This window comes from Pantherophis guttatus, chromosome 7 (assembly GCF_059756535.1).
Source record: "Pantherophis guttatus breed Tessera chromosome 7, ASM5975653v1, whole genome shotgun sequence".
NCBI lineage: Eukaryota > Metazoa > Chordata > Lepidosauria > Squamata > Colubridae > Pantherophis > Pantherophis guttatus.
The window spans coordinates 16,585,614-16,613,211 of NC_142069.1; the positions used below are offsets into that span (position 1 = coordinate 16,585,614).

Sequence of the window (27,598 nt, forward strand, 5' to 3'; positions counted from 1 at the left end):
ATTGCTCTCAGGAATAACAGTTCCTCGTGCCAATTTATTTTACTTTTAGATTGTACAATATGGGAGGAGGATGTTAGAACAGGGACAGAATTTTATCTTTGAGGTTTTGTTACATGATGCAGATGGAATAGGCAGGAATTGGAAACTGCCAGTAGCTATAGCAAATGTCATGACCGATCCAGGTTGGGAACTCCAACTGATGAATGATATTTTTTGTTTAAAATGGAAAAGATGCCCTCAAGTTGTGTTTGACTCTTAGTGACTGCAGCAATTCTTGGCAGCATTACAGATACAGATATATCTAAGATATTTATTTATTTTACTTCTGGTTCTGAGGTTCAACTCTGTGATTCCAGTCCAAGTGCTATATTATGGTAGACCTGCTTAGCTTCTGAGATCACCCAAGATTGACTATCATTGTAACCTTCTGAATCCATATAGAAGAAAGATCTCAGTATCTGCCTATCCCTTGTAGATAATTGTGGAGAGTTGCGCCACTTGGTTTACATATCATTCTAATTTATTCAGCTTTGGTTTATTATCATGTGTAGATTTACTCAACCGTAGTTCATAATACGGCCAATTGTGGTTTATCCAATAAACTGATCTGGCAAACTATTTCCAGGGGTGAAATACAGCAGGTTCTGATAGGTTCTGGAGAGCCGGTAGCGGAAATTTTGAGTAGTTTGGAGAACCGGTAGTGGAAATTTTGAGTAGTTCGGAGAACCAGCAAATGCCACCTCTGGCTGGCCCCAGAGTGGGGTGGGAATGGAGATTTTGCAATATCCTTCCCCCAGGAGTGGGGAGGGAATGGCGATTTTGCAGTAACCTTCCCCTGCCATGCCTACCAAGCCACGCCCACCAAGCCACACCACACCTACCAAACCACGCCCACAGAACTGGTAGTAAAAAAATTTGGATTTCACCACTGCCTATTTCTAATAAATGAATTCCAGTCACTGGGTTCATATAATTACATTAGAATCAGGTTGTTATCCGTGTGGACAAAGTAACTGATAATAATCTTTAACAAGTATAACAAATTGGCAACAATTTCAACTAAGTTCCAGATGCACTGCAAGAATATGAACTTTGATGCTGGAACTCCTATAAAACTCCACATTAGCGGTGCTAGTTACGATAGCTAGAACTCAGAAAATCCATACACTGCCAACAAACATAGATAAGGTTCAATGATTAAAGCAAGACTAAGAGAGTCCAAACCAGCCCTATGAAGAACAAAAAGAGAACTCTACAGTAATAGAAAAAAGTTCTACTTACTTGACGGATTGCCCAGATGATTGGGGGGAAAATTGCAGCGCCTTTATTACGAGCCTTTTCTTGGCCTTCTGAATAACCTTACAAAGCTAGTTCTTTACACAGAATAAATATATATTTTACCCTCCTGATATTTAGCGATTCCTCAGGTTCACTTGACACTGAGCTAGGTGTCACAACCTATGTAAAGCCATATTTGTCATAATCACAAAAAAGTAAGGAGGGGGGAATCCAGCTTAGACTAGTATTTTTTTTTTAATATTCAGTACTATTTCATTGATACATTTTATTCAACATTATGTGCAATGTTCTCTCCTTTATATTCTATCCTCACAGGAACTCTGAGAGCTTAGCTGTTGGATAGAACATCAATGACTGCCCAGAGAAACCCTGTAAATTTTAGGCTGGGAAAACGAAATTTGTCCTGTCTATCTCTGTTAAATAACAGTGGAACATGCAGAGGTGGTATTCAGCAGGTTCTCACCAGTTCTCGAGAATCGGTAGCAGAAATTTTGAATAGTTCAGAGAACTGGTAAATACCACCTCTGAGTGGCCCTGCCCCCATCTATTCTCTGCCTCCCGAGTCCCAGCTGATTGGGAGGAAATGGGGATTTTGCAGTAACCTTCCCCTGGAGTGGGGAGGGAATGGAGATTTTACAGTATCCTTCCCCTGCCACACCCACCGAGCCACTCCCACCATGCCACACCACGCCCACCAAGCCACGCCCACCAAGCCACATCATGCCCACCAAGCCACACCCACAGAACCAGTAGTAAAAAATTATGAATTCCACCACTGGGAACATGGTTGGGAAAAATAATCAATGCATTCAATTCCACTGTGGCTCATCTCTTAATGGTTTCTCTCTCCAACTTACAGAGATACCTTTCTTAAATCAGATGCCTCACTTCAGTTTTCCTCATAATTTGTAACCTACAGTATTTGATATCAGCATGCTCAGCCTGTTATAAATCCTATCTATTTATTTGTTTGTTTGTCAAACATGTACAAGATAACAAGTATAGGTATGAACATAAAGATAAACGAGGGAAGTAAACACAAATAAATCGCGACAGTAAGACAGGGACGGTAGGGACCCTGGTGCGCTTATGCACGCCTCCTCTCTACAGACCTCTTACGAAGGGAGTGAGGTCCAGGGGTTAAATGCTCCCGGTTCGGACTGGATCACCCGATCCGGTAGCGATGGAGGGGGGGTGGTTCAGAGAACCGGTAGCAAAAATCTCTGCCCCTCCCCATGCCCAGCTGAGCCGCGCGATCATCAGAGGCTTTTTTTCTTTTAAATCCCTCTGACGATCCAAGCTGAGTTGCCTGATCGGCAGAGGCATTTAAAAGAAAAAAAAAGCCTCTGCAGATCAGGCAACTCAGCTGGGATCGTCAGAGCCTTTTGAAAGCGTTTTTTTACAACATCTTCACCGAAGAGATTGTAGAAAAAATGGTTTTAAAAGTAAAAAAATAATAAATTGGCCACGCCCACCCAGTCACATTACCCCCCCACCAGGCCATGCCCACAGAACCGGTAGTAACAAATTTTAGATTTCACCACTGGTGAAGTCCATGGTAAACAGTCTGAAGTTGAAACTGAGGGTTTGAGGCTATAACAACAGAGTCAGGTAGAGCATTCCAGGCGTTGATGACTCTGTTGCTGAAATCGTATTTCCTGCAATCGAGTTTGAAGTGGCTTACCTTAAGTTTGTATCAATCGTTTGCCCGTGTACTATTGTGGTTCCCCATCCTGCCCAGATCCACCACATTTCGCTCCCAATAATTGCAATGAACAAGCATCTTACAAGAACTTTGAATCAGCTCATACAGCTAACTTTAAAGGGATCTCAGAATATGTTCCTTTAATGCATGGGGATGCCTCCACAACGATGTATTGAAATAGCCACAATTAGCAAAGATTTTTTTTATTATGTACAGGTGGTCTTTGACATACAACAGTTCATTTAGTGACCGTTCAAAATTACAATGGCAGTGAAAAAAGTGACTTATGACTCTTTTTCACACTTACAATCATTGTAGCATCCTCGTGTGATCAAAATTTGGATGCTTGGCAACTCATATTTAATGATGGTTGCAGTGTCTCAGGGTCAGGTGATCACCTATTGTGACCTTTTGACAAACAAAGTCAATGGGGAAACCAGATTCACTTAACAACTATAATATTAACTTAACTACCTATAGTGATTCATTTAATAACTGTGGTAAAAAAGGTCATAAAATGGAGCAAAATTCACTTAACGAATGTTTCACTTAGCAACAGAAATGTTGGATTCAATTGTGGTTCTTAAGTCCAGGACTAACTTATAGAACCATAACTTATAGAACCATAATGAGCTGCGGTGGCGCAGTGGTTAGAGTGCAGCACTGCAGGCTACGTCTGCTGATCACCAGCTGCCAGCACTTTGGCAGATCGAATCTCACCAGGCTCAAGATTGACTCAGCCTTCCATCCTTCTGAGGTCAGTAAAACGAGGAGCCAGATTGTTGGGGGCAATAGGCTGACTCTGTAAACCCACTTAGAGAGGGCTGTAAAAGCACTATGAAGCAGTATATAAGTGTAAGTGCTAGTGCTATTGCTATAAGAAGACAGTCTCTCAAATTTTCCTACTAGTCAAGATTTTCAAACCTATGGGAGGGATTGGCAGTAAAGAGACCGGCAGCTTCTTGATTCCATTAGTCCATCAGCCACTCCCTTATATTCTAATTTATTGTTCTTTGGGTTGTCTTACAGGAATTCTTCCTGGATTTGTTTTACAAAGGATGGCATGAGCACTATTTAAATCAGTGTCACATGCATCTGTCCAGCTATTGGCATCATTACACAATTCTGGTCAAACAAAAACTCTTCTAACAGCTAAAAGACATAAAACTACCTGTTTCCCTCTTGTGGTTTTATTGTGACTGCTGTTGGGGTCATCTAATTCCTCGCTGTGTCGAGTAAAAAAGAAATCTATTCCAAAGAACATTCAGAAGAGTGTACTTGTTTCAGAGTGATCCCTGAAACATCAGTTTAGAGATTGCGATCAAGCAATTGCTCATGAAGTGACCATAAACCTCAAAATAGCTGACTCTGACTCTGATCAAGTAGGAAGTAGATGTACCATCCGTTTCCCAGATGGCTACTGCTAGGAGGAGAACGCAGACAAAAGCGATCAGTCCGACAATTTGATGCAGCAAAATTCTTCTAAGGAAGATTTATGCTCTTATAGCAATTAAGCAGGTAGAACAGCCAAAGAGAGCAAGAGTGGGCAACCTCACTAATTTCATCCTCAAACTAATTTCAAAAGCCCTCTGCAAACAATTAGTACGGATCTCTGGCAAGAGCAATTTGTCTCTTCTCCAGCATCGTGCTGGGTGGGAAGGAAGTAAAAAAGAACAATGGGGATGGGGTGGAAGGGGGAATGGGATGTCCAAAAGAGAAAAGCTGAGTTCACATATCACACCAGGGCAGGGATGGCTCCAACGTGGTTTATAAACCTATAACAGCTGGGTTTACACAATGCTTTACACAAAAAAAACCCGAACCAAGCCACAATAAAGCTATGTGCGATGTGCGTACTAGTTCAGAGGGAAAGAATAGCAGTGAGTGTAAAGAAGAAAGAGGGGAAAATGGGCGTCCCTGCCAACTCTAAGAGCATGAAGTTCCCAATTGGTCTCCCCCAAAGAACTCAGCAAAATGAAAGCTTGCAACCTTTACGGTAGAGAATATCTAACTATGGGAAAGCTCTTGAAGAAAACTGTTAATGAGGTCAACTATACTTCATTTCATGTACAGTAGTGGTTAAAATTGTGGAAAACTTTTGGGAAAAGTGTATTTTCTAACACTAGCGAATAACACTACTTTTTTGGAGCAGTACCATAAAATTATATATCAATGGAAAGATAATTTAATCAAGAATGTAATGCAATAACTTTTATGAAGGATTTGCTACTAGAATAATAGTTACAGTATAAAGAAGAAAAGTGAAACACGTAGCAGAAACGAGCTATAGAAAAATTATCACCATGTCAGTTAATACTTAGTTGGGTAACCTTTAGCATGAATTACGGACTTATAACGGCTTCCCATGGAGTGAACCATGTCTTTTAGTTCTGCAGCTGTTATAATGTGAAACCAAGATTGAATGATTGCTTCTATTAACTGGGCTTTATTGCTGGGTTGCTTCTGACTAACAAGTTTCCTTAGTCGGCTTCATAGATTTTCAATTGGGTTAAAGTCTGGGCTATTCCCAGGCCATTCCAGCAGTGGAATATGATTATCTTGAAACTCCAAAAAAAAAAAAAAAAGTGGTGTTATTAGCTATCAAACCTCAAAAATACACTTTTCCCAAAAGGTTTCCACAATTTTGGCCACTACTGTATGTAACATTTCTAGAATAAAACTGTAGTCCTTTACGAAACAGGGAACATGGACAGGATTTGAAACAAGCTTCTTTTGACTTTATTTGCCCTCCCCCTCAAGAAGTGTTACTTCTAAATTAATCCTTCGGGACAAACACTGATTTTTTTTTTTAATGGTGAAAATCATGGCTTTGACAATCTTTTTTCCCTAAAAACTCTGTCGACCCAACATTAGGCTGTAGCGTCAGACTCAGGATCATTTTGAAGCATTTGCACTATAAGGGGTAGATTTCAGTCCTAAAGTACAATGCAAAATTGTCTCATCAATCAGAGACAGAAGTAAATAAGGGAACAAAAACAGTGTTAGCATGGGATATACATAATATCAATAGTGACCAAAAAAAAGGGGGGGCACATTTTAACAGAAAAGCAGTATACAAATAAAACTGTAAAGTCATGTTTTTCCCATTATTTGTAAATGTTGAGCGAAAATATGATACTATTGCATAACAGCTGTCTCCTTCTAGTTAACCTCAAGTCTACATAGCTTTATGGACATTTCTGTTTAGTTTTCCTAGAAATAATGTAGAAGAGTGTTGCCATTTTCTGGATTTTTGGTTAACGTCCCAGTATATTCCACTCCAGTATATTCTGCTAACTTTGTTTAGGCTCAGAGACTAAGCAGGATGGCTTGAATGGTGATGAATAAGCCAACTTTTTTGGGGGGAGAGGGAGATTTTGCTTTTAACAGTAATTGTCAATATATGCAATTTCTGATTTCGATTTTCTACCTAAGATAGGAGAAATGTGAATCTATGTCAGCCTGTTTTAGTTCAACGCACTGCACACTACCCCTCAGCCTCATTTTTTATGAACTTCAACCTAAGTTCTAAACCAGGATTCTCTAGAGTAGTCAATATTGACCTCCAATGATCAATGGGACTATCCATTGCTGTTGCTATAGTATAAAAAAACAATCTTACAGTAACATAGTACTGTTAAAGAAGTATTAAATTACAAGGAAAGCAAGCAAGAAAAGAGAGAGAGAGAGAGAAGAAAGAAAAAGAGAAAAGAAAGGAAAAAGAGAAAGAAAGAGAGAGAGAGAAAGAAAAGAAAAAGAAAGAAAGAAAGAAAGAAAGAAAGAAAGGGAAGGAAGGAAGGAAGGAAGGAAGGAAGGAAGAAAGAAAGAAAAGGGAAGGAAGGAAGGAAGGAAAGAAGGAAGGAAGGAAGAAAGAGAAAGAAAGAAAGAAAGAAGCAAAGAAAGAAAGAAAGAAAGAAAGAAAGAAAGAAAGAAAGAAAGAAAGAAAGAAAGAAAGAGAAAATTGATGAACAATCTGAAAGTTTGGGGGGCCCTGCTAAACTGTGTGGTCCAGTGAATTCAGTTCAGCACCAGGAGCAATCTGATCCCTACTCAGCAGCATGCTGAGCAGGAAAGAACAAAAAAAAAGCATATGGTGGGCTCATCGTCTGGCTCTGGCTCCACCTGCTACTGGTGTCAACTCTGCCCAACCATCACTCTACAGCCCCTAATAGACCCTAAGGAAATGCTGCCCTTTTACCACTCCATCCTTTAGGTTGCACTTACTAAGGGCAATGGAATTTACTCCCAAATAAACACACATAACATTCACTTGTGAATGTTTTTATGGCAGGATAGGCCGTGGAAAAGGGTCATTTTTCAGTGTTATCTACATTCTACACATAGGAGTTTTTCTTTCTTTTTTAATTTAAATTACCCTTATGGGAAGGATGCATTTAATGTCCCTTGTTAAGTACTAAACTTGTCTAATCAAATGTGAATCTCGCTGTGTTTACTTAAGTTTACTTCTTCATAGCTATTGTAACTTTATCCATTGTGCCACAGCTCTAATCATTTACAACTCACAATATAAGCAATGTTGCAATTGTCTGAAGATGCCCTGCCTACACCCACCCACACAAAATCAAAGTGCAGACTGAATATCCAAAGTTGTACTCTTTCTCCTTGGGACAACAGTGGAAAAATAACAGATGTAAAAATACAGTATATCTATTTGCTGATCTCTTATTAAGCTCCAAATCAGCTGCTTTGGGTAGTTGCCTTTTTCTGACTAACATCAGTGCCAGCTCTGGATTGAGTAATGTGTTACAATTAATCAAACTGAAATACAATAGCCCTGAATAACGAAGTGGATTTCTAAGGGAATCCATTAAAGGGGCTTCTACTTTGAGAAGCTGGGGGAAAAGAGGGAGCTGCATTTTAACACCTTGCTTTTATTATCCTTACACATCAAACCTCAGCCCGGATTTCTCCATTTCTTACCAGGGGAGAGTTGCATTTCAAAAGGACCGAGAACAATATATCCAGCTCACACCTCAATTCAAATTCTGCAATGATCTGTCAATGAGTGCCTTTTGCCACTTAGCAGTTGGCACCCTGGGGAAGTCTCAAGGTAGTGGATAGGGCTGGGCTTCCTGCTGCCTTTCCTGGAGGTGCACCAGCATGGAGAAAGCAAATAGCAAAGTGGTTATCAGGGCTCCCCACCCCACCCCACCTCTTTCCTGCCAAGGGCTTACAAGCCAGGATATCTTCCACTTGGGAAAGGCAGGGAAGAAGACAAGGCAGGTTAATCAGAGAAGGAGACTATGTGTAGCTCAGGGTTGAAATGAGAGGTCCTTTGGTGCTCTCTGAGCCTGGTTGTTTTCTTGCAGACTTTTCATCAACCCAAACCAGGTAACATCATCAGCACTGATGATGTTACCTAGTTCAGGTAATAAAACATCTGCAGGAAAACAATCAGGCTCAGAGAGCACCTAAGGCCCCTCAATCGGAAGGCTTTTTAAAAAGGTATTTCTCAACAAAGCAGGTTCTCAGGTAAGATTGTAATTAGCTTTTTTTTTTTTTGCTAGATTAACCCTTCTAGCAGTAGAGAGGAAGAAAGAAGGGAGTTCAGAAAAAGGTTAGGGTTGCTAGTTTTATTCCTGGGCGTTGTAGTTTGTTCCTCCCCCTTTTAAAAATCTTCTAGCTCCAATTTTGCCGAAGCAGGACTTCTGAGAGCCAAGCCTTCTCTTTCTGATGCAAGGACAACTCCCAAGATTCTCAACAATGGCCATGCTAGTTGGAAATCCTGGTAGTTGAGGTTTACTCATCTGAAAGGGGTTACAGATTGGGAGAAAGTGACTCAGCTACTCAGAATACACTATGATACCAACCTTTCTTTCATAGTCTGATGACACCATACATCACCTGAGGCACACCAGAGACAGTGCTGAGAATCAGGAGATTCCTCAGTGCCAGTTTTTGTTATGGAAAAATGGAGTGAAACCGACATACCAGTAAGTATGTAAGCTTAATGCTTTATCCCCATATGTGGCTTTCCCACTGCAACTTTTTTTTCCTTCTTTCAACCTGTTGCCCCCAGGTGTTTATCCTTAAGACAGAATCACAGCATCAGAAAGACAAGGAATTTCTGAAGCTGCCTTTCCAGGCGCTTTTTAAATTTATGGTGAATTAAAATGAATTGGATAGAGCCTGATCCTAACTTTGAAAACAAAATTTAATACTGTGGCTAAGCCTTGGAATAATATTCAGGCAACAGTGTGCATCTAAACCAAGTACAAAGTGCATTTTTTTGCTACACATCTAGAAATCCGATCCATCAGTATATCGTCATCAATATTTTCTCCAACGCATCTCATTTTAAAAGGCAGTAATAAACTTTTAATTACTCAGTGATTAATACTTTCTGAGAGCTCTTCAAGTTGGCAATATAGAGGTGACTGATAAGAACATTGCTCAGATTGGGAAGATTATAGTCATGACAAGTGATTAAGATAGTATGCAAACAAATAAATGCATCGTGCTGATAAAGATAAAAAGATGCCCTCAAGTTGCCCTCAAGAGACAATCATGCATTTTTCTTAGGAATATGTATGTTATCATTAGACGTCTCCTATTAATTAGAGGATTTCATTCTTACTACAGCTTTTCCTTCCATCGTTTGACTTTTACAAGACTCTTGACAGAAAGCAAAAGTAGCTGTTCTAATCTACACAACTGAAAGAAGTGAGAAACCAAGTGTTTTAAGTAATTTCAAACAAATAGTTCCTTATTTAAAACGAACAAATAAAATCTTCATCACTCAGAATTTATCATGCCGGCCAGCTAGAGATCAACAAACTTTCATTAATTCCTGCATCTAACAAGGTTGTTGAAAAATCATTTTCAATACTGCATCTTTTATATTTTTATATTTTACAGCAACACAGACCTGCTTGGGGTTGCAACTCCTCACATCTGGAGAACATCAAGCAACATCAAGTCTGAGACTGATGAAACAACAGTTCAATTTGGCATTGCAGAATTTAATTAGGGATAAAATTAGGGATTTATCTGTCCCCACTTGTGCTCGTTTTGATGAGTCTAATGGATTCAAGCTCTGCATGAAAATTTAGCCTCATACTCTTAGGCAGATTTTCTGTCTCTACACTATTTATTCTACCTCTATCTTGACAGCTGTTCTATTTTTACAGCAATGCCACCCAAATTGCTCTACTTTTCATTCTTGCGCTTGGTCTATTTCCCTGTTCCCTGCTCCAGAAGCCACTTTCATTCCAACTGGTTTCACTCGACTTTTGAATCTCCATGCTCTTATGCAACATTCATACTACTAGCAATCCACTTCTCATCTGTGTACAATTTATTTTTTTCTGAGTGTCTCTTCTCATCGTGGTTAAGTATCTGCCACTTTCCATCTAGCTTTGCTGCTTCCCTCTAAAATACTTCCCAACCAGAACTTGTTCTGACCCTTTTTGTCCTTGCAGTTTTCATCGTTCCAGCTTTGTTCTCTGTGCCTTCAAGCCATTCCATCCCAGATGCCTTCAGGCAAACCATCCATGAACTTCTGAATGGCCACCCGTGTCCTTTGCCTTCTCAGTTTTTCCTTCACTTACCAATGCTCATAACTCTGCCAAAGACAGATGTGTTGTCCACTGTGCTGCAGTTCCATCGCCTCTGCCTGAATTGGAATTGGCACTCTTTGATGGCGTTCTTAGCCCCCTCACCAATGTACATCATGTGTTCCTGGTATAGTTGGCACAACTTTCTCTGGCCTGGGGACAGCCCTGGTAGTTGGCTACACACTGGTTGGGCTCCAATGATGTACATCTCAGGTCTCTGGATTGGATTCATAGCCAATGACCTGGAATGAGGAAAACATTGTCAAGAAATAAATCCTTCCATTCCCCACCATCCAGTCAGAGCTGAAGAAGCTTCTTAGATGAGAAGCGAAACGTCCGTCAAAGAAAAACCAGAAAGTGCAGTTGCCTCTTAGGAAAAAAGCACTGTTGGGATTGTCAAGAAATGCCTTTTTTGACTGTTAAGGCTTTGTGTCTCAGCAGAATCAGAGCATAAAGTCATAGACCTGAGGTCTTCAAACTTGGCAGCTTTAAGGCTTGTGGACTTCAACTCCCAGAATTCTCCAGCCAGCTATGCTATGCTATGCTGGCTGGAGAATTCTGGGAGCTGAAGTCCACAAGTTTTAAACCTGCCAAGTTTGAAGACCTCTGTCATAGACCTTTCCAAACTCAAAGAGAATAGTTTGGAATGGGGAAGCTAAGGCTTCCTTATTTAAGGACAACCACATAAGCGTCCAACTGGTTCATGTTTATTGACTCACATCAGCTTCCCCATGAGATGGATAATTCAATAGAGCTTTGGCCCCTGGAACTAAGTAGCTGAATTAACTATCCACAAAGGATCTTTCCCACAAGTTAAGGGTCTGTCATAGTCTTCAGGGAAAAGAGCCTGCTTTGACTGTGAGCTTTGGGAAAACACTTTCCATGCAGGATGGCTTTGGGACAAGCGGTCCTGAAGATGACCTTCTTCCTAGGCTTCAATCCAGCAGCCACTGAATCTGCTCCAAAGCAAGTTACCTGCAAACTGTTGCCTTGTACTGTAGTTTGGGGGCATGTAAGAGATTCCCTACACCTACATCAATAGGAAGGATTGGGGAGGTGATGGCAAGGCACTCCAAGAAGTAAGTAAGTAAGTAAGTAAGTGTGTGTGTGTGTGTAAGGGGGGTGAGGAAGAAGGTTTTGGGAGCGTCTCATTCTCCAGAGGGCAAGAAAGGCGCAATCAGTTATCTCATTTCATTTTATAAATGGACGTGCTTCAAAAGTGCAAAGGCACTGATTGGACCCCCGGCGAGCAGCTCAGATTTCTTTCAACCGAGGCAACGGAGAAAAGTTAAGAGAAAATCACTTTTTAGAGAAAGCCGTTCCAAGCGAGCCCTCGCTTTCTCTCATTCTCCCCTCCACCCAAGGAGGTCGGCATCCCTTTATGGGGCTTGGGTCTTTTCTCCACCACCGCCTCCTCTTCTACCACCACCACCATGGTGAAAAGAAAAAAGAAAAAAAAAGAAGGAAGGGAAAGAAAAAAGAGAGAGAGAGAAAGAAAAAGAAAGGAAGGAAAAAAGAAAGAAAAAAGAAAAAGGAAGAAAGAAAGGGAAAGGGAAAGGAAAGGAAAGGAAAGAAGGAAGAAAGAGAGAGAGAGAAGAAAGAAAGAAGGAAGGAGAGAGGAAGGAAGGAAGGAAACAGAGAGAGAGAGGAAGGAAGGAGAGAGAGAGAGAGAGAGAGGAAGGAAGGAAAGGAAGGAAGGAAGGGAAGGAAGGAAGGAGAGAGAGAGAGAGGAAGGAAGGAAGGAAGGAGAGAGAGAGGAAGGAAGGGAAGGGAGGGAGGGAGAGAGAAAGAAAAAGAAAGACAGAGAGAGAGAGAAAGGAAGGAAGGAAGGAAAAAAGAAAGAAAAAAGAAAAAGGAAGAAAGGAAAGGAAAGGGAAAGGAAAGGAAAGGAAAGAAGGAAGAAAGAGAGAGAGAGAGAAGAAGGAAGGAAGGAAGGAAAGAGAGAGGAAGGAAGGAAGGAAGGAAGGGAAGGGAGGGAGAGAGAGAGAGAGAAGAAAAGAAAGAAAGAAAGAAAAGAAAGAAAAGAAAGAAAGAAAGAAAGAAAGAAAGAAGAAAGAAAGAAAGAAAGAAAGAAAGAAAGAAAGAAAGAAAGAAAGAAAGAAAGAAAGAAAGAAAGAAAAAGAAACCCGACTCCACTCACCACCAAGAGCTGGCTTCGGCCAGGAGCTGCGTGTAGCCGCAGAGGAGAGCCAGGCGGAGGAGCAGTCGCGTCCCGGGCATGGTGCGCTTCCCGCGGCTCCCGCGCCTTTGCCCGGCTAGGCTGAGACTCAGCTGGGATCCCTGCAGGACAAGAAAGACAGGCGGGAGGGGGAGAGTCAGCCGAAGAGAAGAGCCAGCGAGCGAGGGGCAGAGGGGGGGGGGGGAGAAGCTTAAGTCCGGCGAGGGGGAGGTATCTCACTGAGGAAGCTCGTGGCGCGCGCCCCCCTCCTCCCTCGCCTTCCTCCGGCCAAGGACTCTCCCTCCCCCCCACCCTTCTCCCCGCACGCGGTCCTCTCTCATCTCCCCCACACCCAAAACCCAGCCAGGTTGGGCGGAAAATCCGTAGCTTTCCCGCCAGGAGAGGGGAAGGCGGGGGGGGGGGGAGAGGAAGAGGCCAGTACCAGCAATTGCGCTCTCCCCCCCCTCACTCTGCACAGGTCAGATCAAGCCCTGAGGAGCACATTACACATGCTCAGAGGCCGTGGGTCCCCTTGCCACCAAGGTTAGAGAAGAGGTAGAGTCAGGGAGGGAGGGGGCGCCCCATCTCTGGGTCCAGGAACGGTGACATCATTCATAAAGTATGACATGGCATAGATCAAAGGGGGCTGGCGGTGGGGGGGGGGGCGAGTGCTGACAAGGGAGAGATGGATCTGGTCTGAGTTAAAGCCAGCAAAGCAAGAAAGTTTAAGGGGGGCCCTTTCCAGTATGATCGATGTTCTGATGATGTTTGGAAGCCGTTTTTTGAAGGTGCAGGACAAGAGGGGTCCTAGCTTTTGAGTTAACGCATCAACCCTACCTTTGGAAACAACCATTAAAAGAAAAAGTTGATATACCACCCATTTTCATATGTGACAGCACGCCAATGGACAAATTGTTATGACCAATAACACCCAAAGGTGAAGAGATTGGAAATGTCTAGTAAACCAGACTTTTTAAAAAAATAATTGTAGCAAGCAAACGTCTAGCTTTCTCTGCACTTAAGCCTGCCTTTTCCTTCTCTGAAGCTCAAGGCACTTCTGGCTCTTCTTTCCTCCCATAATTATCCCCAAGAAGAAGGGGAGGCAGAGAGCTCCGTGTCCTGGTTATTCTGACACACCAACTGTTGTGCAACCAGCGCAGATCCTTCCAGAAATCAACATACTGGCTACTCCTTCCAGAAATTGGGGAAAAGGAAGCTCAAGACAGATATACTGCCACCTGACAGTTCAAAATTCTCTCTCTAGCTGGGCATTTCAATAATGGTTATGATTACAGTGCATATCTCTAAGCAGAGCACAGGAAAGGGTGAAAGCAGCAAATATCCTGCTGGCATCCTTTATTAAGCTTTGTGGATTAGCGTGCACTTGCATCAGAATCAATTAAGTCCTGACTTAAATCAAGTTCTATCAAAGTTGCCGGCTTGAGTATACGAACAGTTGCTTGGCCTGGAAATATACAGTATTTATGGTACGGTCGAAGTCCAGAAACGGTTCCTCAGTCTTCCTCTGGAGATGCCGAATTATCATAATGCATTGGTGTGCAGTCAAATATTCTAAAGACCAGCATTTCCTTAGATCAGCCCTGACCACAGTGGGGAAGGAGGAAGAAGAGACCAACAGGGAGAGAGTAGGACAACTATTCTTATTCCTTTCGTAGCTAATCATCAACTCCATCCCTAAAACACAAGAGTGGGAAGCTGGAAGGAGATCATCTTTCCACACCACGTTTCTGCAGTTTACTCACTTCCATTCATACTGCCAAGACTTCATTTGCACCCCAACCCAGGAAGCTATGTTAATGTCAGGTCTCCCAATCCTAAACATGTGGATTCATAACACAGACTAGAGGCTATCTAATCCGAATAACCAGCAATGTTCCACTACACACCGCGCGGATCAGCCAGAAAATAAGGGAAGGGATTCTCAATTCAAAGGCAAGATTTCTAGGAAAGTGCAAACCCTTGCCCTGTTTAAAAATTAACCAGGAAGTGGGAACAACGTGGTGTTCATGATTTATTTTTGTTTGGTTCCATACCAAAGAGCATCCCTTTGTCAAGAGGAATGCTAAAGAAATATTTGCTTATAGAGCTGTGTTAGCCTTTATTATCTGTGTCGAGGATAACACTGTTTCATGCTAAAAACAGATTATCTAGCCATCTTGGCAAAGGATCCACTTTGAAAGTTTAGTAAATTGGGTCTTTTGATTACTGTAAATTTAATGGCATCTGAAAAACAGATTTCTTGCAACTTCAGCTTAGATTTATGCTTTCATGGGCCCAAGTTCAGTTTGCCATTAATCAGATTTATGCAATGAGTATGCAACTTTGGAACATACTAAAGCTTCTATGTTGCTTTGCTGTGGCTGGATATTCAGAATTATGGGTTATTGAATAAGCCTCAGTGTTCAGCTTTCCACTATGCTAAACCATAAACAGTAGTTTACAAATCACAGTGATAGATTAGCCATTAAGAAAAGCAAATTATACATCACAACAACCATTGTGATAGTATGCAACCTCTGTCAAAAAACAGTAAAAAAAAAAGACAGAAAAACACTTTCCTATTAGCAATCAATACTTCTAGTCTCTAGTCTACCTTTTAGCCTACCAAGAGCCCCAGAAACTGCAGAGTTAAGGTACTTCCTAATAAGGCTTTTATTAGCAATTGTCCTGCCTTTTCCATACAGCTAGGAAAGGGGACAGGTTTGTTAGTTTCTGTTTGCAACCCTCATTTATTTTCTACATTTTTTTCCTTTTCTGAAGAAGAAAAGAAAGGCAACCTCGCCTCACAATGTCTTTTGAATGGCTAGGAGCTAGCTATCTACTGTGCTTGAAGTGTTCCTAATCTGAAAAGTAAAGTGCAAAAAAGTCACATGAAACATTTAATTAGTTTAATTTAGATTAAAACGAGACCCAGCAAGCTTTTAAAGGTCAAACTGTCAATAAGCATCTGTCTCTCAACAGCCCTCATTCTTATGTATCCCACATATTTTACTTAGGTGGTATTACGAGACTTCTGTGTAATTTTTACTCTCATTCATTTCTTTGTTTGATTTTTAGCCTGCTTGTATTTTTGGTGACTCAATCCAATATACATACCTATATACCTCGCGAAAGACATTCATCTGGCCTTTGGCCCTATATGTTTTTTTATCTAGGTTTCAAAATGCAAATTCACACAGGTCAATTTCGTTCCTTCAGACCAACTGCACCCACTGGAGATTAGTACGTGCAACCACTGTTGATTGGACTTTCGTATCAACCAAAACCTGAGAAGTTCAATGTATTATATTTGGCGTGCAAGTCATCAATCAAGAAATCCACGAAAGATGAATTTTCTGGCACTCAAATCACGATCCCTGCTGATTCTGACATTCGGGTTCATATCCTGTTTTGATGGGAGGGACATGACTCCTGCTATTCCCACCCCCCCACATTCCCCCTGCCCTGTCTCCATTGTATCCTCTCCACCACCCTGGGAAGTCAATTGGCTTAAGAAATAGGGGCTGTGTTTTTGCATAATATGCTAATCAAAAATAAACAAAACGTGGCTGAAAGCATAAGGCAGCTTGTTTGATTTATGAACCATTGTTTAGCACGTTGTGCAAGCATTTACATAAAACTGATTTCAAACCATCCATCGGGCTTCATGGTTGAATAAGGATTTGAACGTGATGCTTTCTGCCTGGCACATTAAACCCATACACCACACTGGCTTTGCAAAGACGAGGCATCTATTCTACATCTCTTATGACTATAACTTTGTTGCTTGTATCCTTACGATTTATATTGATTGTTTCCTAGTATGATTCGATTGCTTATTTGTACCCTATGACTATCATTAAGTGTTGCACCTTACGATTCTTGACAAATGTATCTTATCTTTTTATGTACACTGAGAGCATATGCACCAAAGACAAATTCCTTGTGTGTCCAATCACACTTGGCCAATAAAGAATTCTATCTATCTAATACAAGCGCTTTGAAAACAAAAACTCATGTAAATCCTAGGTAAGAGTTTGGACAGGTAAATAATAGAACTTTTGCACATACGCTTTTAGCATCTTCTGCCAGAAGCATCTTTAGCTATGGGACTTGTAGAAATCACTGTCAGGGAAAGGCCAATAAAGGTCCTAACTCCAAATGCACTTATAATCAGTAGTTAAAGTTAGGTTTATGGACTATTTAATTCAGGTCAGAGAAATTTTAGCCTTTTGGGGAGGAAGGGTGTTGGGGGAGGAAAAGACAACCTTAACTCAAACTCAACCGAAATACAGATTCCTAGCCATGGCATTGCCCATCAGGGGGCACCCTGAGATGCTTCTGTTCCACTTCCTGTTCCTGGTGGGGTTAGTGGTTATACTACTGTAAATGCACAGTCTAGGATCCAAAGAAGGCAGATCAAACAGAGAAACCTTTGTCATGCAGAGGCTTCCTAGAAATGACCTGGTCTCTATGGCATGGGAATAAAAGCTCTCCTACAACTCCTCCCCAAAATAAACCTTCTCTTCAAAAGGACTCCTTACAATACGCCTTCACACTCTCAATTCCACCCCCACCCCCACATATACACCCACCCCAACCCCTTAGGGCAGGAGGTCCATGAACATAAAGTAGTAGTAGAGAAAGGCAACCAAGATGGAACAGATAGGACTGGCACCAGCAGAGCTGAGTTTAATGGCTTTCTGGGAGGGTTTGCTGGCTGGGAAAGAGGAAAACTTCAAAGGCTTCTCTAGTCCAAACAGCAGATCAAGTAAGCTTGGCTAGAGATTATTGCACACCACTTCCTAATGTCATCTCCACTCTATGTTGGGAGAAAATTTTCCTTGCGTTTCTATAACAGCCTTTTCCCAACCACAAAAAGGGCTTGCGGCAATTTTCCCTCACTTTTCCCCAGGCTACCATTCACCTTGCCGATTAAAACATAGAAACTGGGTTTCATGCTACATCAAAAATAACAAGTGGCATTTCAGGATACGTATTGCTGAGTTAAGAGTTCTCACCATTCCTAGGAATCATAGCCAACAAGGAGAGAAAACTACGGTTCCCCAATGATACTGGGAGATGTAGTTTAGCAACATCTGAAGTGCCACCAGTTGCCAATCCCTGTGGCAAATCATGTCTTGCTTAAACAGAATTTAACAGAATAATTGCTTAGACAGAATAAACAGAGCCGAGGTGGGGCAGTGGTTAGAGTTCAGTACTGCAGGCTACTTCAGCTGACTGCTAGCTACAGTTCGGCAGTTCAAATCCCACCAGGCTCAAGGTTGACTCAGCCTTCCATCCTTCCGAGGTCGGTAAAACAAGGACCCAGATTGTTGGGGGCAATATGCTGACTCTGTAAACCACTTAGAGAGGGCTGTAAAAGCACTATGAAGCAGTATATAAGTCTAAGTGCTATTGCTAATAAACCATATCATAGCTTAACATGGCATAGTCACAGATTCCATACCTGCTTTGGAGTGGGGTGAGAGTCAACTGGAAACCAGCATAATCCTCGGTTCAACATTGAAATCAATCTCTCTTTAACTCACACACATCGTAGGCTGCTACCTAACCTTGTTTAAAACAGCAGGACATCGTATTCAGGAGTTGTCCGTGTCAGGCTTAGCTTTTATCTGTAAAGCTCACCAACATGATGCCTTCTAGAGAAGTTGCAGCACCAATACTCATAATTCCCAAGAGGGCTGATGGGAAGGAATACAGACCAAGCCTTGGGGATGGGAAAGGAATGAGCAAACTATTATTAAAGGGGAAGAGGTCTTAGAAAAGATTACCACCCAGTTCTGAGAAAGAAAAAAGTGGGAGAAAAACACTCAAAATTATCTCCCATTAATTTTGATTGGTGTAAGATTGGCGGGGAGGGGGGGAGAGGAACTCTGATAGGCTTTCAAGATTCTGATATCCCACTCTACAACATTTCTGGAATCCTGTTGTTCTATTTTTGTGAGTTGGTCTACCTCAAAAAGCTAACACCAGTGGTGGGATTTAGCCAGTTCACAGCTATTTGGGAGAACCGGTTGTTGGAAGAAATCTTATTTTGTTTTGGTTTTTTTTCACTTTTTTTTTTTTTAATTTGATTTATATGCCGCCCTTCTCCGGAGACCCAGGGCGGCTTACAATGTGCTCAGCAATAGCCTTCATCCTTTTGTATATTTATACAAAGTCAGCTTATTGCCCCCACAAACTGGGTCCTCAATTTACCTACCTTAGAAAGGATGGAAGGCTGAGTCAACCTTGAGCCTTGGCGAGATTCGAACCTGCAGTAATTGCAGGCAGCTGGTCTTAATAACCAGCTTAATAACAGGGTGCCTTAGACCACTGTACTACCAAGGCTCTTTACAGGGCTAATCCTGTAAGGAAGGCAGGAAGGAAACATTCTGGTGATGTTTTTAGCCTAATCTTTATTGCCCTGCTTAAAGAAATTGCCTCTCTGGTTAACACTTATTACAATGTACCAGCTAAGGCGAAGCGCCCATCAACGTGAATGATGTTGAGTTGGCCACGGCCACACGGTCACATAACCACTGAGCCATGCCTACCCAGCTGGTCATTAGGGCAGAGAACCGGTTGTTAAATTATTTGAATCCCACCACTGGCTGACACCCAATACATAAGTCAGTGTGGACTAAAAGTCTCTGCGTTCCTGCAGAACAGCAGCTTATGGTTGGATGGCCAAGAAGAATAGATTCAATTCCTGTTCCTCATCTCTCTAGGTGCCCTTCCTGTTCCTCTTAAACCAGACAGAGACCTAGTCTGTCTTTCTTTCTTTTTCTTCTTTCTTTCTTTCTTTCTTTCTTTCTTTCTTTCTTATTAGTTCAATTTATATGCCGCCCTTCTCCGAAGACTCAGGACAGCTTACAATGCACTTATAGCAATAGCCTTCATTCTTTTGTATATACCTGCTTATTAGGGTTTTTGGGCCCCCCATAAGCAGTGTTTCTACAAAGTCAGCTTATTGCCCCCACAATCCGGGTCCTCAATTTACCTACCTCGGAAGGATGGAAGGCTGAGTCAACCTTGAGCCTGGTGAGATTTGAACTCGCACTAATTGCAGGCAGCTGGTAACTAAGTGCTACATAACAGCACTTAGTCCACTGCACCACCAAGGCTCTTATATAGAAACATGTCCACATAGACCAGGATACCCATCTCCCTAAATTGGCCCTGCATCTATCTGTTTTTTCTTTTCTCAGCACCGGTTTTTTTCCAGTCGGACATCTTCCCAGACCAGCCCTCTGGCCAAGGATCTGTGGAAGTTGACCTGAGCTTTAGCCAGCAGGTTCAAACCTGTTGCCTTCCCCTTTTACCCCCCCACCCCAACTTTCCCCTTCAGTGATTCTTGGTCTGCAACCCGCATGTTTATGCTCAAGGTATGCAACCTCCTAAACAGCAGCAGCAGCGATCATCAATCACCCAGCTCAGCAGTTCAGAGGCCGCTGAAGCAATTCCTTTTTCAATCTACAGCCTTCTGCTACAGTAAAGCTGTTGTTTGTTTGCACCCGGGCTTTGCTTCCTGGTTGCCTCTGCTGGGCTATACCGGCTGCTCCTGGTGGCCTGCTCCACCTGGCAAGCAGATGTGAAACTTTCCAGCCCCAGAATGAGCCTTGGGACAAAAAATGCCTTGTATGGTCCAGCTCTCCAAAGGAAGGGAAGACAGGCTACCCAGATCCAGCAGGATCCATACATGAAATAAGAAACTTACCCTTCTGGGATTCGAACCTGGGCTTTCCTGCAGATGTATTAACCTCTAAACCACAGGTTCTCCTTGCTTAGTCATCTTGTACCAGGGGAGATTAAATGAGTTTTCTATTGAAGCAACCTGGTTTACCCAAACATGGGAAAGAGCCAGTGGTGGGTTTCAAAATTTTTTACTACCGGTTCTGTGGCAGTGGCTTGGTGGGCGTGGCTTGGGCGCGGCAGTGGAAGGATACTGTAAAATCTCCATTCCCTCCCCAATCCAGGGGAAGGATACTGCAAAATCCCCATTTCCTCCCAATCAGCTGAGACTTGGGAGGTAGAGAATAGATGGGGGCGGGGCCAGTCAGAATTTTTACTACCAGTTCTCCGAACTACTCAAAATTTCCGCTACCAGTTCTACAGAACTGGTCAGAACCTGCTGAAACCCACCTCTAGAAGGAGCATACTGCTTCCTTTCGCTTTTCACCCCCAATCCAGGAGTCCTCAGGCAGTCACTTTCATGACAAACTATTTTGTGTTAAATTTATATTTTACTTCCCGTATTTGGGTAAACCAGGTTGCTTCGATAGAAAACTCATTTAATCTCCCCTGGTACAAACTGGCAAAGCAAGGAGAACCTATATCTTAGAGGTTAATACATCTGCCTAACATGCAGGCAAGCCCAGATTCGAATCCCAGAAGGGTATGGCTAGCTGATGAAAGCTAAATAGTTTGGAATAGATCTATACTAGTCTCCCTTTATTTCTTTGTCAGTAAAATATAAATTCAACACAAAATAGTTTGTTGTGAAAGCGGCTGCCTGAGGGCTCCTGGATTGGGGCTGAAAGGCAAAAGGAAGCAGTATGCTCCTTCCCATATTTGGGTAAACCAGGTGGCTTTGATAGAAAACTCATATATATATATATATATATATATATATGTATGTATGTATGTATGTATGTATGTATACATGCATGTATATGTATATGTATATGTATACACACACACATTTGCAGTTGGATTTTTTTCTTAAAAAAACAAGTGATGGCTAGAATAGAAAAATCTGTCTGCTTGTCGCATGGTGAAGGAAGCTGTGCATTGATGGATGGTTTTTCCATGCTGAGCTAGCACAGAAGAGATGGTATAATGTCACTGAAAAAAGACTGCAAGCAGTGGTGGGATTCAAGTAATTTAACAACCGGTTCTCTGCCCTAATGATTTCTTCCAACAACCAGTTTGCCAAACTGCTCAGAAAGTTAATAACCGGTTCTCCCGAAGTGGTGCGAACTGGCTGAATCCCACCACTGACTGCAAGTCCTTCCAGGTAAAAGTATGCATTTGCTTTTATCTGTTCATAGATGTAGCAGTTGAGATTGGCTGTTATTCAAAGTCTTCAGTCGCATAAGGGAGGCTGGGAGATCCTTCAGTTCACAAGCCATTAAAGTTCATGGAACTGCTTAATACTAGCTTGGCACACCAAACTCCAATTCATGAGTTGAAAGACAACTTCTCCAATTGGGTGTCCTCCAGCGGTACAGATACTACAGTTCTCAGAATTCTCGGCTGTGCTGAACCACGACTTTGGCCATGTTAAAGGCTGTGGAAGACTGATGATGGGGAAAATATGTATTCACCCTACTTCTTAACTGCTCAAATCTTGGGACTTTGGGCAACGTACAACAGAGAACCAACCAACCAAATGCATAGAAATAGTAAATTAATGAATTAATGATACAAGAAGAATATTCAGGTATAGAGGAGTCCCATTTACCTATCAGCTGAAATCAAAAGCTCACTGAAAGGTTACACAAAGTTTTCACAAACCTTCTTGAAGACAAGAAGAGAACATGCCTTCCAAGCCTTTAGGGTAACACATTTCACAATATGGGGCACCCCAGAGAAGATCTGCCACCCCATCCTAGTCCCAGAAACTTTGCAATGAGAAGGGACTCTTCGCAGGCCTCCTCAAGATAACTAATCTGTAGTAGTGAACTTAATTATGCGAGACCCTGCCTGATACAATAGTCATCTTGACACAACATCCATCCTGGTTTAATGGATGCAATTTTTTATTCTTGACTATCTGCTTCCCCTCCTCCCCCATCATCCACACCCACCATTCTTTTTCTCCTCCAGTCAAAGTAGATCCTGATCAAACCTAGACTATGGCACCAAGAAAGTTTTCGCCCTACTCCACACCCCATGCTCTTTTCTTGCAGGGATTGAGTGTACAACGGAATTTCCCTGGAAGCTGTTTTTTTGAACTCTTCTTTTAAACAGGACTTTCATTCCTACTTGTTTGTCTTCAAAGTCCCAAGATTGCTCCTCAAACTTCTACCAGACAAGATACATTACATAGCAGTATCCTATTTTGACATCACTAAAGATTTTGGAGGCGATACCAATGACAACATAGATGAAGTGATAAATAAATTGCACAATTCATTTATCATTTATTATTCATTTCGGGAGAATGTGTTGCTCATTTCTGCCTCCAGCAGAATGGTTTTAGACCCAAATGAGCTTTATTTGAATCCTATATTTTTTAAAAATTTCAAGCCTTGCAGTAACCCAGCATATGACAATGGAATCTTTCATTCCATATTTTATCTTTTAGAAGATAACATGGATACAGTAGTTATTCCAATAGAAGATAATTTATGTAGCTCAGGATTCAACTGTGTGGTCTTTGTCGTTCTCTGAGCTTGGTTGTTTTCTTGCCAATGTTTCATTATCCAACTAGGTAGCATAAACCCCACTCCCTTCTAGCACTGATGATATTATCTAGTTGGGTAATGAAACATCGGTAAGAAAACAACCAAGCTCAGAGAGGACCAAGGACACCACAATAGATATTGGCAGAATTTTTCTGGAGCAAAGGTTTAGTATCTTCTTGTTCCTTATTTTGTATCTCTTATTCTGTTTGTTAGGAAAGTGATTTTTCACATACATTGCTCATGTAAAAGACTGTTCTGTCCTTTCTCTCAGGACACTTATTGTTGTTCCTGCATTTTAATTGGCGTAATTAGTATCCTGTTTTTTTAAATAATGTATCTGATTAAGATTTCCAAAGCAAGTCCTTTCAAACACATTCTAAAAAGCAGGACAGTCTCATACTCTACCTAGAGAGAAAAAACTTATGTGAATCTGTATTAGACTTTGCCTTCTTATAACATGATGCTACAGGTTTTTTTTTAAACTATTAGCACCAAAGTAATGAATGGAAGATAGTAATGCAAGCTTTACATACGTGTGTGAATGACTATTCTGTTTCCATTTTTATTTATTTATTTATTTATATGCCGCCCTTCTCCGGAGACTCAGGGCAGCTTACAATGCGTTAAGCAATTAATTTCAAATCAAGTTTTTAAAATCAATGTTGCTTATAGAACTGAAGAAGCCTCTTGGATGAGAAGTGAAATGTCTTCAAGGAGAAAACAAAATCCAGTTGCCTTTTGAAAAAGCACCTTTGGGACAACCATGACCTGGAATACTGAGAATCTCCACAGACATAGTTTAAAGCAGGGGTCTTCAACCTTGGCAACTTTACGACTTGTGGACTTCAACTCCCAGAATTCCTCAGCCAGAATGTGCTGGCTGAAGAATTCTGGGAGTTGAAGTCCACAAGTCGTAAAGTTGCCAAGGTTGGAGACCCCTGGTTTAAAGCACTTTCCCAATGTGGCACCTTTTGGGATTGCAACATGAGATCCTAGCCAGTTTAAGCATAAAAGAAATCCTTGGGGGAAGAGAGGAAAAAAAACCACAATAAAGAATGTTAATTAATAAATGCTAGCAAATGTTACTGTAAACACTTCACTGTAATTGAGATGAAGCCAAATAATTTTACCAAAGATTCATAGATCAAGAAAAACAACAACAGATTTGTGTTTTACTAAAATAGCAGGATTTTTAACAACAACAAAAAACAGAATAAAAACTTACTTTTTATATTAAATAGCATTAAAAAATTCTTGGAAGCTACGTCAATTGTTTTTGTAATTGTTTAGAATTAGGCACCACAAGCTTTGAAACACAGAAATTACTCTTAGCAGGTTACAGTGGTACTTATCCTATTCCGTATTTTCTTTTTCATCAAAGACTAGTAATAGGTGACTCAGAATGTGCACAAAAGCTATTAGTAAGATACTAGCCCAGTGATGAAATCCAGCAGGCTCTGACAGGTTCTGGAGAACCAGTAGCAGAAATTTTGAGCAGTTTGGAGAACCAGTAAGCAGAAATTTTGAGTAGCTTGGAGAACCGGCAAATACTACCTCTGGCTGGTCCCAGAGTGGGGTGGGAATGGAGATTTTGCAATATCCTTTCCCTGGAGTGGGGTGGGAATGGAGATTTTGCAATATCCTTTCCCTGGAGTGGGGTGGGAATGGAGATTTTGCAGTATCCTTCCCCTGCCACGCCCACCAAGCCACTCCCACAGAATCGGTAGTAAAAAAATTAGGATTTCATCATTGTACTAGCCCCAGAATTTAGCAACCAATTTAAAAATCAGGAAACCATTCTGCCTGTAGTTTTTTATTTATTTTTCTTATTAGTCATATTTCTATGCCGCCCAGGACGTGCCTCCGAGGACTCTGGGCGGCTTACACCAAAGACAGTATACTAAATAGCATATTGCCCCCAACAATCTGGGTCCTCATTTTACCCATTTTACCCACCTCGGAAGGATGGAAGGCTGAGTCAACCTTGAGCCGGTGAGATATGATCTGCTGATCTGCTGAACTAGCAGTCAGCTGAAGTAGCTGCAGTACTGCACTCTAACCACTGCGCCACCTCGGCTCTTAGTTCAATCTTAGATAAAAGAGAATACAGAATAACAGAGTTGGAAGGGACCTTGGAGGTCTTCTAGTCTAGTCCAACCTCCTGATCAAGCAGGAGAACCTGTACCATTCTGAACAAATAGCACCCACAACTTCTGAAGGAAAGCCATTCTCACTATCAGGGCATTTCTCCTTAATTCTAGGTTGGATAAGTTTCCATCTGTTACTTCTTGTCCTGCCCTCACATGCTTTGGAGAATAGGTTCATTCACACACACACACACACACACCCCTCATTGCTATCATGTCACCCCTAATCCTTCTCTTTAGATAAGACATACCCAGTTCTTGCAACAATTCATCGGATGTTTTCGCCTCCAGTTCCCTAATCATTTTTGTTGCTCTTCTCTGCACCCTTATCTAGAGTCTCAACATCTTTTTTTGTGTCGTGGTGACCAAAACTGGACACAATATCCCAACTGGGGCCTTCCCAAAATGATACTAACATTTCATGTGACCTTGATACTATCCCTCTGCTGAAGGGTTAGGTGGAGCTTTACCGAGAAATCCCAAGTCAATAAAAGAAGCCCAACCCATCCAGTGGTGAAATCCAAAATTTTTTACTACCGGTTCTGTGGACGTGGCTTAATGGGTGTGGTGTGGCTTGGTGGGCATGGCAAGGGACGGATACTGCAAAGTCTCCATTCCCACCCCACTCCAGGGGAAGGATACTGCAAAATCCCCATTCCCTCCCCACTCCTGGGGAAAAGATATTGCAAAATCTCCAACCTCTCCCCACTCTGGGGCCAGTTAGAGGTAGTATTTGCCGATTCCCCAAACTACTCAAAATTTCTGCTACCGGTTCTCCAGAACCTGTCAGAACCTGCTGGATTTCACCCCTGAACCCATCCCAAACTTGTAAACTGGGGAGCACTTGAGGCTAGTCTGGAAACGGCTGCTGAAGTGATGTCAGAAACTCTGGTTAGATTATCTGATTTATGATTCACTTTCTAATAGACAAAACTGTGCTTCTTTGCCTAGTGAACTTTAGCCCTCTCTTGATCAATCTATACTAATCTAGTCTCCTGCTGACCCTACAGCAGGTCAGGTTGATAAACCTCTGTGACATTGCTTTGTATGTGGCTCCTTTTTCCAGTTTTAAGGTCCTGCTATTAAGTGCCTCCACAATATGCACTTTTATTTTCCTTCCTGGTTCTCACTTGCTTTTTGGACTCCTTTTCAAAATGGTGGCCTTTTGTTCATTGTGATATTTACCCTATCCTGTTTTCTTTGTTCCTTGGGGAGTTCTGATTTGGATTTAGCAATATATATATATATATATTTATATATATATATAAAATTTTTGTTTCTTTCCTCCCTTCACCCAAAAGCAGGGGTGGGCTGTTGGAGGTTCACAGGGGTTCAGGAGAACCTAAAGCTAAGATTCTGTGCAGTTTGGAGAACCCCCAAATTCCACTCCTGGCTGGCCCTGTCCACCCCGCCCCTCCCCTCCCAGGAGTCCCCACGCGGCCCGTTTTGGATGCAGGTAAGTGCAGGGCATGCGTGGAGGCTCGGGGAGGGCAAAAAATGGGCCTATCGGAAGTTCGGGTTTGGGTTAGGGTTAGGGAGGGAGAGGGGTTATAAGTACCCTTTGAGGTTTGGTAGAATCTGACTCTTCTATTTCTTCGACTTTAGTATATTGGATGATGGGATCTTGCTCCAAAAGTGTAACATTGTCTTTGTGAGTTTCTTTCTCATAAGCATAAGTAATTTAATAATGCTTGGTGAGTAAATTTTCATTTATTTATTTATTTATTTATTTATTGGTTCGATTTATATGCCGCCCTTCTCCGGAGATGCAGGGTGGCTTACAATGCATTAAGCAATAGCCTTCATACTTTTGTATATACCTGCTTAGTAGGGCTTTTGCCCCCCCCTCCCCAAGCGGTGTTCTTTTTTAATACAAAGTCAGCTTATTGCCCCCACAATCCGGGTCCTCATTTTACCTACCTCGGAAGGATGGAAGGTTGAGTCAACCTTGAGCCTGGTGAGATTTGAACTTGCAGTAATTGCAGGCAGCCGGTGCTACTTAATAGCCCTTTAGTCTGCTGCGCCACCAAGGCTCTTTTTGATGACAATACCCATATTCTTAACTGTAATTTCATGTTCGGTAAAGCTAACCTGTACTCCCATGATGTGCGTCCTGTGAGTATATCAACATTCAGCAGACATACATAAATTGCACTCAAACTTATATCTTAAAACTGATGTTTCAGTATGAAACCTTAATTGTTGGGTAATTAGTAGAATAAACTACTTAAATTAGTTTCTACACTGATGACTTCTATTTTCAAAACCTGAGTCCAAGTGATGTATGGTTCCAGCTT

The 27,598-nt window shown here is 41.8% G+C and overlaps 1 protein-coding gene and 1 long non-coding RNA gene across 2 annotated transcripts in view; one reads left to right on the top strand and one right to left on the bottom strand.

Moving 5' to 3' along the window:
- Positions 1–27,598, bottom strand: part of WNT5B (Wnt family member 5B) — a 134,660-nt gene that overhangs the window by 16,474 nt on the left and 90,588 nt on the right. Inside the window, exons 2-3 of the mRNA XM_034403236.3 lie at positions 12,722–12,861; positions 10,576–10,823 (exon numbers count right to left, since the gene is read on the bottom strand). Of these exons, the coding sequence (XP_034259127.1) occupies positions 10,576–10,823; positions 12,722–12,861 (388 nt within the window). The remainder of the gene's footprint in view (positions 1–10,575; positions 10,824–12,721; positions 12,862–27,598) is intronic.
- Positions 8,726–10,020, top strand: LOC117655631 (uncharacterized). The gene is made up of 2 exons (XR_004588749.2): positions 8,726–8,958; positions 9,884–10,020. It is a non-coding gene; the product is annotated as an uncharacterized LOC117655631 (long non-coding RNA).